Consider the following 16197-nt stretch of genomic DNA (forward strand, 5'->3'; position numbering starts at 1 on the left):
CCGCCCGTGGTCAGCTAATCCCAAGTCGGAGAGGCATGGGAAAGGAATGAGCAGAGAGAGAGGGTGAGCTGGGCAGGAGAGAAACACTTCTGGTCACAGACCCACAGCCTGCCTCTTCCATCAAGCTCCACCAGATCAAGGCGCTGGTCAAGCAGCTCTGGCATTGTCTCTTTCCTTCTGCGGACCATTTCAATTATCATGTAGCCTCAGTGTTCATGAGTTGTCTTGAAGACACTCAGTGTTTAGTGTGTGGGGGCTAGGTATCTGGTAGACAAAGTCAAGGAATGGACAAATCAGCAAGGTGTGAGTAGGGTGAGAGCACGGACACAGGAAGCAGTCAGCTGTGTCTTCCCCAGCTTCAGTCTCCTTCCAAAAGCTTTGCCTTGAGTGCATGAGGCCTTCGGGGACATTCACAATCCAACCTCAAGGCCAGGCGTCAGATTCTTAGTGTGCTTTGTTTTGAATTTATGTTTAACATGGACATGAGAAATAGTTGCATCATTTTCATAATCCAGTAACAGTGGATCCAGAAGCATCTATAATAAGCTCCTACTGGCATATTTACTGTTACAGAGTGCTTAGGTGGAATTGGCAAGATGTTTGCTCTGGGTGACTATCTGTCCCCTCTCAAACTTATCTTTAGATCCGATTGTCACTCACTGAGGTTGCTAGGATCCTTCCCTGGTGTATCTTAATTCTTACTTCCACTTCCCCTCCTGCTCTCCCCTCGCCCTCTATCCTGGGCCCCTTCCCATTTGCGAGATCTATCCCCTTGTTTCCTTCTCTCCATCCTATATTTAGCTCTTTGTTTGTACTTTGCCTTACTCAATTAAGATACCATAATGTCTATTTCTCTCAACGTTTTCTACAAATGTCTTGAATTTATACTTCATTATAGTCAAGTAGTATTCCACTATGTATAACTGCTACATATTTTTATCCATTCATGTGCTGATGGGCACACAGGTTGCTTCCAGGATTTAGTTACTATGAATTGAGCTCCTATAAACATTGGTATGCACGAATCTCTGTAGTATGAAAATAATGAAACACTGAGAATGAAAGATGGGGGAAGAGGATTCAGAGGCAAAGAAAGACGGGATATGAAGGGAAGGGGATTAAAAGAAGAAATAAACTATATTACATATATGTACCTACTCTTCAAGACAGACGCAAACTACATGTAGTGCAGATTTAATTGTCATTAGAATAATACTGAGATATGAGATCTTTATGTGATGAGCAGGCCTTGACGGTCTGCCTTATGAATAGATCAATACCATTTTCATGGGTGTGGGTTATTATCACAGGAATGGGTTCCTTATGACAAGACAAGGCTACCCTCCCTCTGTTACTCTCTTATGTTTTCTTCACCCTTCCACCGTGTGATACCTTTTGTCATGGTTCAATGCAGAAGAAAGCGTTCACCAAATGCCAGTAACTTGGTATTGGAATTCCCAGTGTACCGACCTGTGAGCTTGTACAGTTTTGTTTGGGACAAATCACCCAGTGTGTGATATTCTGTTAGAAGTACTGAATCGACCAAGACAGTTGTGGGATAGAAGTTTCCAGTTTGCACCTGTTGAACACCTGGTTACACAGGAAAAATTCTTCCCAAGAGCTAAGGAATCCAATGAGAGATTGCAACATCTGGATGGCTCATAGAAATAAGAAAAGAAGCATTGCAGAGTATTAGCCAGACGGTTCCACACTGCAGGTCATGTCACATAAATACCACGCTTTCTACCTAGCACCAGACCACTCCAGGGAAGCCCAGCACAAGGCCTCCTGCAACTGCTTCTGTAGACACAGACTTCTGGTCCCCTCCAGCTCTGGGCTGGTCATCCATGGAGACTGGATCAGGCCCCGAAGCCCAGGCTCCAGGCACTCCCCACAAGCTCAGCTCCCACCAGCCCCACCATCGGGTCAACCCACAGCCAGAATCCAGGTGAGCACAGTGTCTGGCTGCTCATGTCACTCATACTCGAGGCCTACTCTGCAGAACCAGGCTCCACCCTGCCAGGCACCAAGCCCACCCCAGGGGACACCAGCACCAGAATGGCTTTTTTATGCCAGGACCAGGTTCCCCCAAAGACCCAGGCTGCAGGTCCACCTGAGCACAGACCAGCCTGCACAGCCTGAAGCACCGAGGTCACCCCAAGACCAGACTGGCCTTACAGACTCAGATCTTGATCTCCTCCACAGACAAGTACAAGGCAGGTCAGCTGAAGACTCCACAGGATGCCCTTCATGGACACTGAAGAGAGCATGAGTGTGGAAGAGCTTTTTGTGATGAAATCTGTCTGCAAAGACCAGAAGAGGTAGGTGTTCCTTTCTTTGTACAGGAAAAAAGGGTGAGAAAGATTAAGAAAAACTCACGGCTTCTGGGACACCATCAAGGAAATACACATACACATTACAGGAATTCTAGAAGGAAGGAGAGAAAGAGAAAAAGGCAGAAACTTTACTTAAAGAGAGGAGCCTTCCAGGCAGCTAGACCAATGCCCCCAGTGCCAAGGAGCAGAGCTGACCCAAGCAATGAGAAGGTAAGCCAAGTGGGCACCAGCAGCACAATCCTCCCCTGTTGAAATAAGAAAACACATAAACAAGTCTCAAAACCAGACTTCCAGGTCACCTAAAGCAACCCCAAAGGGGAAACAAGATAAAATACTCTGATACTCAACAACTTGAACTCCCTCAATTGGCAACAAAAGAGGATCTGGAAAAAATGAAATCAGATACAATTTCTCAGATAACAGCAGAGATTGTGCCCATAGTGCAAGACAAGATTAATAAATCTAGAGAGGGCACAGATTTAAAAATAAAGGAACTGAGGAACATGATGGAATCCCAATATAGGAAACAAATGGAATCCATAAAACAGATTTCCAAGAGATTAAAAACTCAACTGAAAGCTTACACAGCAGAATGAGCCAATGTGAGGACAGAATTTCAGATATAGAAGATAAGATTGCAATCAGTGACCAAGAAAAGAAAAATTGCTTTAAAATTGTAGGGGACCATGAGAAATCAATCCAGCAGCTGCTAGATGATGCAAAGAAGAATAACATAAGACTGACTGGAGTCAATGAAGAAACAGGAGAGAGTACAGACGACATAAAAAAACTTCACAGAAGTGATGGCAGAAAACTTCCCAAGCAGGGGAAAAGAATTTGACATACAGATAAGTGAGGCATATAGTACTCCAACCAGACTTGATAAAAAAAAATCTACACATAGGCATATAATAGTTAGGATTCCAGAAACCCATCAGAAGAACAAAATTCTACAAGCAGTGAGAGAAAAGAAACAAATCACATACAAAGGAAAGCCCATCAGAATCACAGCAGACTTCTCAGTGCAAAACCTCAAGGCAAGAAGAGCTTGGAGTGACTTATTTCAAGCCCTAAAGGAAAACAGCCTCCAACCCAGATTGATGTACCCTGCAAAACTATCTTTCAAAATTGATGAAGAAATAAGATACTTGCATGACAAAGAGCACCTTAGGAACTTCATGAATACCTAACCAGCACTCCAAAAAAATTTAGACAATATCCTAGTAAAACACAAGGAGGATCACAACCCCAGGAAGCCAGGCAGAATGAATCCATCAGGTGTGACAAGAAATTAAATGCAAAGGGGGAGGATCCAACAAAAAGAAAAAGTCATGACAATGATAAGTCGATACATATCAGTTATAACCATTGACGTTAATGGTCTCAACTCACCAATCAAAAGAAATAGACTGGCAGAATGGGTCAAGAAGCAGGATCCAACAATATGCTGCATACAAGAAACACACTCAATTCAAAATGAAACACACAGACTGAAAATTAAAGGGTAGAAAACAACACTCCATGTGATAGGTACACAAAAATAAACAGGAATAGCTATCTTCTTGGCAGATCAAGTGGATTTCAAACCATCACTGATTAAGAGAGACAATGAAGGACACTACATCCTTGTAAAGGGAACAATCCAAGAGGAAGAGATGACAATCATAAATATCTATGTACCAAAAAATAGCACACCCAGCTATATAAAACAAATACTAACGGACAAGAACAATCAAATGAGCACTAACATAATACTAGTGGGTGACCTCAATACCCCACTGTCCAAATAGATAGATCAACTAGACAAAAAATAAGCAATGAAATACTATAACTCAATCAAACTCTTGAACAAATGAACTTAACAGATGTTTACAGAGTATTTCACCCCACAAAATCAGAATACACATTCTTTTCAGCTGCACATTGGTCATTCTCCAACATAGACCACATACTTGCTCATACAACATGTTTAAGTAAGTGCAAAGGAATTGAAGTTATCTCCTGTATATTATCAGGCCATAGTGTGATGAAATTGGAGATCCATAGCAAAAAAAAAAAAAACAGCAAGAATTACATAAACACATGGAAATTGAACAACACACTTCTGAATAACCAATGGGTCACAAAGGAAATTAAAGAAGAAATCAGAGAATTCCTACAATTAAATTACAATGACAATACAACAAATCGGAATATGTGGGACACAATGAAAGCACTCTTATGAGGGAAACTCGTAGCAGTGAATACTCATATTAGGAAAAGAGAGTGCACCCAATTAAACAAACCTGATGCTGAACCTCAAACTTCTAGAAAAAGAAGAGCAGGACAAACCCAAAGCTCATACAAGAGAGGAAATTATAAAGATTAGAGCAGAAATCAATGCAATGGAGACTAAGAGAATGACAGAAAAAAATCAATGAAGCAGAGAGTTGGTTCTTTGAAAGAATAAATAAAATTGACAAACCCTTAGCCAACCTTATCAGAAAAAGGAAAGAAAAGGCCCAAATCCATGCAATTAGGAATGAAAAGGATGAAATTACAACAGACCCAGCAGAAATCCAGAGGATCATCAATACCTACGTTGAGAACCTATATGCCAATAAGATGGAAAACAAAGAAGAAATGGACAGATTCCTAGATATGTATGAATTACCAAAGTTGAATATAGAAGACTGAAAAATTCTAAACAACCCAGTATCAATCAATGAAATTGAAAACATAAAACTTACCAACTAAGAAAAGCCCAGGTCAGGCTGGAGGTTTAGACTCAGTGGTTCTGCTGCCAGCCTTACAAGCGCAGGGTCCTGAGTTCAATCCCTGGTACCAAAAAAAAAAAGCCCAGGTCTTAATGGTTTCACTGCTGAATTCTACAAGACATTTAGAGAGGAACTACTGCCACTACTCTTTAAACTCTTCAATGAAATTGAAAGGGAAGCAATACTCCCAAATTCATTCCTGGAAGCAAGCATCACCTTGATCCCCAAAGCAAAGACAGACCCAACCAAAAAAGACAACTATAGGCCAATCTCTCTAATGAACATCGATGCAAAAATCCTTAATAAGATACTGGCAAATAGAATGCAGAAGATCATCAAGAAGATCATACACCCTGACCAAGTGGGATTCATCCCAGGGATGCAGGGATGGTTCAACATACACAAATCAATAAATGTAAAACACTGTATCAATAGAGCCAAGGACAAAACCATATGATCATCTCAATTGATGCAGAAAAAGCATTTGACAAAATCCAACATGAATTTATGATAAAAAACAAAACCCTACAAAAAATCAGAATAGGCAGTCTCTACCTCAATCTGATAAAAGCCTTCTATGAAAAACCAAGAGCCAATATCATACTAAATGGTCAAAAACTGAAATCCTTCACACTAAAATCAGGAACAAGACAAAGATGTCCACTATCACCTCTCCTGTTCAATATAGTTTTGGAAACATTAGCCACAGCAATTAGACAAGAGAAAGAAATAAAAGGACAGGATAGGAAATGAAGAAGTCAAATTGTCATTATTTGCAGATGACATGATACTTTATATAGAAGACCCCAACAACTCCACCAAAAGTCTTCTAGACTTAACCAAATTCAGTAGAGTAGCTGGATACAAGGTCAACACAGAAAAATCAATAGCTTTCCTCTACACAAAAAACAGACTCACTGAGAGAGCAATAGGGCAAACAATTCCTTTCATAATATCATCCAAAACACTAAAATAACTAGGAAGCAACCTAACAAAAGAAATCAAAGTTCTCTTCTCTGAAAACTATAGCACTCTAAAAAGGGATTGATGATGATATCAGAAAATGGAAAGACATCCCTTGCTCCTGGGTAGGAAGGATCATCATAGTGAAAATGGCCATACTTTCAAAACTGCTAAATAGATTCAATGCAATCCCAACTGAAATTCCAGCAGTATACTTCACAGACCTTGAGAAAACCATCCAAAAATTGGTTTGGAAGAAGAAGAGACCAGAGTAGCAAAACAAATTCAAGGTAACAGAGACATGGCAGGGGGTATTACAATCCCCAACTTGAAACTATACTACAAAGCTACTGTGATAAAAACAGCATGGTACTGGCAAAGAAGCAGACCTGAGGACCAGTGGAACATATTAGAAGATGCAGAAACAACTCCAGACATGCTCAGCCACCTCATCTTTGACAAAGGAGCCATACACCCTCACTGGAGGAAAGATAGCCTCTTTAGTAAATGGTGCTGGAGAAATTGGGTTTCAACTTGTCAAAGACCAGAACTACTGCTATGTCTCTCACCATGCACTAAACTAAAATAGAAATGGATAGATCTAAATATTAAAACAGAAATGCTGAACTGGCTGGAACAGAGGTTAGGTAGAACTCTTGAAGACATTGGTATAGGAAAAGATTCTATGAACAAAACCTCAGTTGCCCATGAACTAGAACAATCAACAAGTGGGATATCTTCTTATTAAAAAGCTTCTGCACAGCAAGAGAAACCACCAGCAGTGTGAAGAGACAACCCACAATGTGGGAAAAAATCTTCACCTGCTCTTCCTCAGACAAAGGTCTACTATCTAGAATCTATAAATAACTTTAAAAAATCAGACCTCCCAAATTTAAAGACCCAATCCAAAACCGGGCTTCTGAAATGAACAGACATTTCTCACACAAAGAAGTAGAAATACCAAATAAACATATGAAAACATGTTCAGCATCACTGGTCATTCAAGAGACGCAAATGAAAACAACGCTGAGATTCCACTTCACTCCAGAAAGAATGGCTGCTATCATGAAATCAACCAATAACAAATGGTGGTGGGGCATAACCACTGTGGAAATCTGTATGGAGATACCTCAAAGAACTAGGACTGGAAGTCCCATTTGACCCAGCTATTCCACTGCTGGGGATCTTCCCCAAAGAATTAAAAAAATCATGCCACAATGATGTATGTGCACTCATGTTCACAGCAGCACAGTTTGTAATAGCTAAAATTTGGAAACAGCCCAAATGTCCATCAACTGGAGACTGGATAAAGAAAATGTGGTTTTTCTATAAAATGGAGTACTACTCAGCCATAAAAAATGAGAAACTAAAGACATTTATTGCTAAATGGATGCACATTGAGGTGATACACTTAAGTGAAATAAATAGGACACACATGTGTAAATACAGAATACTTTCTCTAGTGTGAGAAACTGAAAGTTGAAATAAGGACTTAAAGGTATAACAGATAATGTGAAATAGGAAGAAAAGGGCCAAAGGGGAAGGAGAAGTGAGAGGGGTAGGGGAAAGAAAAGAAGGGAATGGAATTAATATGAGAAAATGGAAAAATGGAAACAAGAATCTTTGTGAATTGGAGGGATGGAGGTGTTGAAGGGAGGACAGGGGAATGGGGAAAAAATAAGGACCAAGACAGATTATGTAAAGGTGAAAATTTCCAATGATGAATGTCATTATATGATATACCTAAAATGTACCAACAAAATTAATTTTAAAAGAAAAAAAAAGAAAGCTCACTTAATGAAATAATGGGTGGACGTGGTGGTGCATGCCTATAATCCCAGCACTTGGGAGGCTGAAGCCAGATGATCACTGCAAGTTCAAGGCAGCCTGGTCTTCAAAACAAAAAAGACTGACCAAAAAATCTTAAAGACTAGAGAGGATAAAATTTTTAAATATCTAGATCCATGAATCCCAACAAATCTCAGATAGAGATCCCAATGGAAATAGGTCCTCATGAAAAACATTATAGGCAAATTCTCAAAAGGCCAAGACAAAAAGAGAATTTTGAAAAAAGCAAGAAGAAAGTCACTTGTCACACAGGAAAGAACCAAGAGAACGATTAGCAGATTTCTGAGCAGATGCCTGGCAATCCTGGAAAGAATGGAATGAGGTCTTCAAAGTGCTGGAAAAACAAATATCGCCAACCAATATCACTGTCCCTAGCTAGGCTTTCCTTCAGAAAGGAGGTAGAAGTGAGATTGTTCTCAATAAAAATCAGGGCAGTTCATCACTGCTAGATCTGTCCTGGAAAAACATTGAAAGAGATTCTTCAAATTTAAATGAAATAATGCTAACCAACAACATGAAAATATACAAAGTATTGGACTGGGGATTTAGTTCAGTGGTTCTGGTGCCTGCCTTGCAAATGCAAGGTCCCAGGTTCGATCCTCAGTATATATATATAGTATAAAATTCTCTGTAAAAGTAGGAATTTCTAAGATTGTAATGACAGTGAATAAATCACTTTTAACTCTAGATTAAATTAAGAGACAAAGGTATTTAAGTGTTTAAATGGTTATTTCTAAAAGAACTTGATAATGGACATATAATGTAAAGGATACAAATTGTGTTATCAACACAGAAATGTGGAGGGATAGAGCTAAAGTGTAGAAAAAAGAGACAGGTGGTTCAAACAAAAAAATGAAAAGAGAGATTACAACTGGTATCAGAAATACAAAATATCATAAGAGGCTACTCTGAAAAATTATACACTGAAAATTGGATAACCTAAAAAAAATGAGTAAAGTCCTTGACATAACCTTCCAGACTGAATTCTGAAGAAATCAACAAAAGCAGGAATCAGTGAAAAGCAGGAAGTATTAAACATTCTACCACCAAAGAAATGCCCAGGACCTAATGACTTTGCTGCTGAATTCTACTAAATGTATTTTTCCTTTTTCTTCTTTTTAAAAAATTTTAAACTAATATGTAAAAGCATAAAATTGTTCATATTAACAGGGTAGCAGGTGATGTCCACATACACATCACAGAGTATTTAAATCAGGTTAAGCACACCTGTCACCTCAAACATTAGTCATTTCTTTATGGTAAAAACATTCAAAGTCCTTTCTCCTAGCTTTCTGATATGCACAGTGTATTATTCTTACTTACAATCAGCCTGCATTGCAGTTGCATACCAGAACTTCTTCCTCTTATTTGGTACCCATTTATTGACCTTTACCACAAAAATTGTAAATACCAAAGTCATCTTGAGCAAAAAGAACAGAAGAGTAGGGCAGGGGATTTAGCTCAGTGGTTCCACCACCTGCTTTGCAAGCACAAGGTCCCAAGTTCAATCCCCGGTACCAAAAAAAAAAAAAAAGAAAAGAAAGAACAGAGCAGTGAACATTTTTCTATTTAACTTATAAGCACACTAAAAAAATTTTTTAATCAAAGCAATACATATTTGAAGAAGAACAGAACATAGGTCATTGGAACAGAATAGTGTCCAGAAGTAAACCCTCTCTTCTATAGCCAAGTGATTTCCAGTGCAGGTGCTAAGAACACATACTGGCGAAAGGACAGTATTTTCCATACGTGGTTTGGAAAAATCAGAGCCTCTATCCACAGAAGGAAACTAGACCCCTATCTTCCACCATATAAAGAATTAAATCAAAAAGGAAAATATATGTTATAAAGTTACTAGAAGAAAGTATAACTGATTTCACTAAGTATTTAAAGAACTCATAATAATCTTTCTCAATGTATACAAAACAGTTAAATTAATGATGAGGCAATGCTGTACTAAAGCTAGAAAATGAAATTTCGAGGAAAGTACAGTCAATACATTGGATTAGCACACATGCAAAAATCTTCAGTACAGTGGCCCTGCGTCTAATGCAACCATGCATTGAAAGTGTCGTACTCCATTACAAAGTAGGTTTTATCCCTAGAGTGGTACAACCCACACCAATCAACGGGATACTGCATATTATCAGAATTAATAAAAATTCCATGACCATCTCAATAGATGCAGATAAAATGCTCCACAAAATCTAACCTGCATCTGTAATAAAACTCTGAATCAAGTATATAGAAGGCATGTTGTCTGAGCCAAATAAAGTCTGTATATACTAGGTTGATAGGCAGTGTAATTCCCAGTGACACGAAGGCTAAGAGCGTTAAACTTGACTTCCTGAAAGGCTCATGTGTGCAGTGCTTGACTGCCAGTGCAGCAGTGCCCACGGTGGTCTCAGAGAGGATGCGGTCTTGACAGTGAGGACTGTATCGGTGGCCTGGTGCCGTGGACAAGGTCACAGCTGGATGGGGTAATTAGCAAGGAGGCTCCAGAGGGGAGGGGAGGTCAGCAGGGGCACAGCTTTGCAGGGTACGATCTGTCCCCAGCTACTCCGGGGCCCCTCTTCCCTCTCTCGGTCTTCACCTGCTGTCCCCAGCTGCCATGACTTCAGCACCTTTCTCCCAGCACACCAATAAGGGATGGCTGGAGCCCCGTGGTGCTTCTGCTTTGGAGCCAACTGAGATGGACTGAAGCCTCTGCCGTCATGAAAGCCTTTCTGCTGTGAGCTGCGCATGTCAGGGATTCTGTCTCAGCAACAGAGAGGTGACTGAAACAGTCAGGAACAGAACGCTGTTCTCACTGTTGCCGTTTCTATTCAACATTATAGAAATCCTGCCCCAAGAAACTGGGCAAGAAAATAAATTAAATGGCATCTAAGGAAAATTAAGCAGGAAAATGATTTCCATTTGTGTATAACATGATCTAATATATAAAATACTCTAAAATCTCTACCAAAAACTGTTACAACTATTAAGTGAGTTCAGTAAAGTTGCTAAACTTTATATATAAAGATAGATAGATTAACCTTATATATAAAGATATATAAAAAGATAAACTTTATATATAAAGATAAATTTTATGTATAAAAATGTATATAATATATAAAGATATCCCATATCCGATGATTAAAAATTAATATAGTAAAATGTTCATTTATTATAAAATGTAGATTCAGTGACAATTATTTTTTAAATTTGATTACAACATCATGAGCAACAAAATCAGAAATAGAAAAACCTGACAGCATCAAAACTCTACTGAAAAGCAAAGGAAAAAAGTAAACTGTGTGGAAAGATGACTTGTGTCATAGGAAGGACATATCAGTAAAGCACCTTAAAAAACATTTCTCAAAAATAAGGCATACAAAAAATGTTCAAGAAATACTTGAAAAAATTCTCCTCACTCAAATAATTAGGGAAACTCAAGCCAAAATGACAGAGAGAGAACCTCTCACAACTGTTAGAAGGGCCATTAGTATCTTTCACAAATGGTGGAAGATAACATGCGTTGTTGACAGGAATTGGACAAAGGGAAACCCTTGTTCTCAGTTGGTGGAAACGCAAATTGTTATCACCATTATCAAAGACAGTGGTGAAGATTCTTCAAAATTCAGAATAGAGCCACCATAGGAACCAGGGTTCACTGGTAGATGAAAGGATAAGAAAATATCACACATAGATGAGTGAATATTATTTAACCTTCAAGAAAGGAAATAATCGCATTTGCAATAGTGCATGCTCTTGACAGCCAGTGTTGGAAAGGCTAAAAGTGTTAAACATGACCTCCTGAAAAGGTGAAATCACAGAGGGCAAAATGGTGATTGTGCCCAGGTGGGACGGAGGGCAGTGAGGAGACCTCTGGTCAAGGTTAAGTTTTCAGCCATGCATCGGGACAAACGTTGGGGTAATAGTGAACAAGACAGTGACTACGGCTCCTATACTACACTGTGTACGATATGAAATACATAAGATTTGCTGATAGTAAATCGTAAGTATTCTGATCAAAAACAGAAAGCAACATTGTGAGTGATATGTATCACAATGATGTGATTGTGGTAATTGTATGATAATGTGCCTGAAATATAATGTTCCCTATAAATCTATATAATTTTATTAGTCAGTTATATTTCAATAAAGCTGGAAGAGGCGAAAGAAGCTAATAACAGATCTCAAAATAGACACAAGTTCCTGAAATAAATATGAAACTCTCACTAGCAATACTAGTAAAAGTTCTAAAAAGAATGAAGAAGAAAGGAATTTCCAAAGATTACTTAGGTTCACAGTCAAATACATATTGTCTCATGCTTTATTCTGTAGCTTTGAAACATAATTTACTTAGGAAGTAAACACTGTCAGACTGATTGATATGGAAAATTGAAATGACTACAACATTTCTCAGGCTATGAGTAGATACAGATGGAAGTCTGTGTCTCACAGCGATAAAATATACAATGGCTGAAGCAAATTGCAGGAGAAGGAGATGGAGCTAGCTTGGAAAAGGACGCTCTCAGATTTCAGCTTGAGGTCTGTGAATCCTCCAGTGTGATGTAAACACTGGACACCAGCAGAGCAACACACAAATTCAAGGAGGAGGAAGTACACTGACTGCTCAGCAAGGTGTGCTGGGTGAACAGGGAGGGCACTGTCAGGAGGCCTGGGGTGGGAACACTATTTCCATGTGTTCAGGTGCAACAGCTTGATGAGGAAGTGCAAGCCAACCTTCCTTAAAATCTTCAGTGAGAAGAAACAAAAAGGATAGCACGAGAGAGATCAAAATCATTTCGGAGTGATCTGGACAATGTGGAAGAACTGAAAACTTAGTGAAATGTGATGTAAGGAAATGGATGCTGACATCAAACCACGTGAATGTGGGTGGAAATCCAGGAGTTTTCCAGCCTCTTCCCAGCCAGTGGCCAAGGAGGGCGCCCTCAGAGAGGGGCAGATGTGGGGCCCATTTGTCTCCCACAGTTCCCGCCCTTTTCTGCCTCCCGGCTCAGCTTCCCAGGAAAAGCAGAGCCTCACCCTCACTAGGGGCCCCATGCTCGGGGGTGCAGGAAACCAGGAACCAGCCATGGGGAAAGCTTCAGAGGCGTCTCCACTCGGGCACCTGCGCCCTGAGACTCCTAGAAGGAAGGGAGCAAAGGAACGAGCATGCCCAACTGGGAGCAAATCCCAAGATCAGCACCCTGATAGGCAGGCCAGGAGCCCAGCGCAGGGCGCTGCCGATGCCCACACCTCAGCCCTCAGCCTCTCCGGGGCTTGGGTAGAGCAGCCCACAGATGCCACCTTCACACCCCAAGTGAGCCACCCGCTCCTCCCCTGCACCCCTTCCAAGAAGGCCAGGAGGGGCACACCTGCAGCATCCGCACAACAAGGAGATGCCGCTGAGCGCACCAGGGCCCACGGACCACCTCTGCACCTGGCTCCCAGCACGTCCACCTTGGGATGTGGGCCCTGTGGTCCCCCACGCCCGCATTATGAAAGCATTGCTCACTGCCATTTCTTCTTTCGCATCTCGGGTTCTCTAAGTCCTCACCTGGGCCCTCCGGCCTCTTCCACCACCCTGCTTGCCAGGCATGCTCGTCTGGGGCTGCGTTTCCAGGCAAACCCTCCTGCATCACCTGGTCCTGCCTCACCCAGGGACCCGACCTCAGGGAACAACTGGGGCCCTGGGCGGGGAAACACACAGGTGGGCAAGGAAGTTACATCAACAATGCAGCCTCTTGGTCTTGTGATGTCCTCCGACCCCACCCGAGCGGGCACTGTGGCCAGTGCCCAGGCTCAGCGGGGCTGCCCTGCCCGCCTACACCACGGTTTCTGCTCCTCCTGCTGCTCATGGCGCGTCTCCAGCCCCGCGACAGCCTCTGCCCTTCCCTGGGCTCCCTGGGCCTCCTGCTGCTGGGCCTGGGGGTCCTGCCTTCTCCTTGCTCTGCCGCCTGCGGTGAGCCCCCAACGTACCCCAATATGGAGCTGGTGGGCACGACCAAAGCCGCCTACGATGTCGGGGAACGGGTGGACTTCCGGTGCAGGCCGGGGTACCTGCGTCGCCAGGAGATTCTCACCCTGGCGCTTTGCAGGCCCAGCGGGCGGTGGTCGCCGGTGTCCGCGGACCAGTGTTTCAAGCGTTCGTGCGACCTCCAGATGGACGCCGGCTTCTACCTGTCTGGCAGCGAGGTCCCGCGGTGCGAGCTGCACGCGTCGGAGGTGCGCTAGAGCGGGAGGCCCCGGCCTGCAAGCGGGTCGCGTGCCCGCCGCCCCCCGAGGTCGCGAAGGGCCGCCGCTTGGGCCGCAAGGGCGCCTTCCGGTTCCGGGAGGCCGCGACCTACGCGTGCGCCCCCGGCTTCTTCCTGCACGGCAGCCGCACGGCCGTTCGCGGGCCCACAGCGCCTGGCGCCCCCGCCGCCCCCCGAGGCGCCCCCCGCAGCCGGCCCGCGTGCCAGCCCCTGTGTGCCGCTGCCGGCGGCCTGGGCCTTGGCCGGCGTCCTGGCGCTCTGCTCCTGCGTGTGCTGGTCGGTCCTGCGCCGGAAGGCCTGAGCCCGCGGCCTGCGCTGCGGCTATTAAAACCTCGATGTGATGTGCATGGCTACTGACTGCTCTCCTGGTGCCGCCAGTCACGGGCCGGCCCTGAGTGTCCGCGATCCGGGCGTTGCCCTCCTCCTCCGCGCCTTCCAGGGCCTGTGTTGGGCGCGCGCTGACTGCCGGACGCCTTGAGAAGCGCGAGTGAACGCGCTAGCCTTGGCAGTAAGGTGGAGCAATCACAAAACCTGAAAACTGAAGCCAGTGCATTTCAAAAGAAATACAGCATTTGTAAAGAAAATTAATTTGTAATCTACTTTTGATTCTTAGAATGATAGCAAGTCTTAACTTTCATTATTTCACTAATTCCAAAAAGTGTGATATATACTGTTCATTCTAGAAAAGCTTCTCCCAGTGTGTCGGGCTTTGCCCTCTGGGTCTGAGGCTGGCCCTTAGAGTACACACTCCTGAGTTGCCCCTTAGCGCCTCCTACTAGTGCCCTTCCGGGTCCAGTCCCACTCCACTGAGAGATCCCCTGTGAAGGATGTGTAGTCAGTGCCTGGATGCGATATAATTTGTCCCCTTTTAATTCTTTGTGTTTTTCTCCATCTTCACTGCCATAGTAAAGACAGGTAGATCAGTATCTATACTTTCAGGCTTCAGGAGGTTTTCCTGTTTCTAAACCAATGATGCTAAATCAGGATTGAGCAGCTCCCAGTGATGGCCTCTTTCCAAGCGATGCCTGGCACACTTCTCAAGGCACGTTTCTTCGACTGGTTTCTTTAGAAGTGCACTGGAGTCGGAGAGAGAAATGTCTGCAGCTTAGCTCAGAGAAGCATTTCCCCTCTGAAGTCAGAGCAGTGGCCGTCTCTCTGGCTATTGTCCTCCATCCGTTCAGGGGAGGACTTCCAGGTGCCCACTGGCCATCCACTCGATACGAAGCACGGGGCCCTCCCTGTGATCCCCACCCCAGGAGCAAGCAGCTCTGCTGTCGCTGTGAACCAGGAGAGACCTCTGATTCCACGTGTGTGTCGGGCACAGGACAAGGAAGGGCAATCTCCTGCCTTTCCCAGGACGCACACAGCCGCCGACATTGTGAAAACAACACGCCATCCCACGCCTGATATATTAACTTAAGCGGGAATTCAAGAAGAAAAACTAAAAGAAAACATGAAAGACGAGGTAAAAGCAATTTTCTAGGTGCAAATTTAATGTTTTTCCAAAGCATGCGCTCTATTAAAATGTATTCCTCCGTTTGTAGCTGTGAGATGAATTCTCCCACATTGCCATTCTCACGGCCTGGAAATGGTGTTATTTTTGTAAAGAACATGGAGTATTTTAGTTCCTGCTTCCGGATCAAGGACTCGGCCCGGCCCTTGGGTTTTCCTGGAGCTCTGCTGCCTGGAACCCTCGGTTCTAGGGAGCTTTTGTGGCCCGTTCTGCACCAGGAGGGACAAAGGCGCTTGCTTTCCTGAACATCGCTCCATTCCACTCTTCACAGTTATTTGTTTGTAAAGTTTAAAACACGGGACTTCACAGAAATGAGGCCGTTCTTTTAAAAGAAGGCAGTTGTTCCACAATGAAAGAATACTGCGCTTCCGTCTACATCCCCCACACATAATTTATGCCCAAACTGGTTCAAAATTCACATTAATACAAACTTTTTTGCCGGGCGAGACTTAATGAAATAATGACGCCATAAAACACTTCAATAAAACACTTCAAGCCCTGTACCTCTGGGGTGTCTTTAACAGAGCAAGGAGGAATTA

General features: G+C 43.0%; 1 protein-coding gene across 1 annotated transcript; it reads left to right on the forward strand.

Annotated features, from left to right (window-relative positions):
* The first annotated feature begins 13615 nt into the window (after positions 1 to 13615).
* LOC147824278 (membrane cofactor protein-like) lies at positions 13616 to 14125 on the forward strand. The gene has a single exon (XM_087189997.1). The coding sequence runs from the start codon at positions 13748 to 13750 to the stop codon at positions 14123 to 14125; it is 378 nt and encodes a 125-aa protein (XP_087046123.1). The 5' UTR covers positions 13616 to 13747.
* The last annotated feature ends 2072 nt before the right edge of the window (positions 14126 to 16197 follow it).

Source organism: Heterocephalus glaber, unplaced genomic scaffold, assembly GCF_053883595.1.
Source record: "Heterocephalus glaber isolate CG9 unplaced genomic scaffold, H.glaber_assembly_v1.0 deba00001550, whole genome shotgun sequence".
Classification (NCBI taxonomy): Eukaryota; Metazoa; Chordata; class Mammalia; order Rodentia; family Bathyergidae; genus Heterocephalus; species Heterocephalus glaber.

Excerpts from the sequence above, each read along its gene's own strand:
- LOC147824278 (XM_087189997.1), top strand. The coding sequence starts at position 13,748 with ATGGCGCGTCTCCAGCCCCGCGACAGCCTCTGCCCTTCCCTGGGCTCC.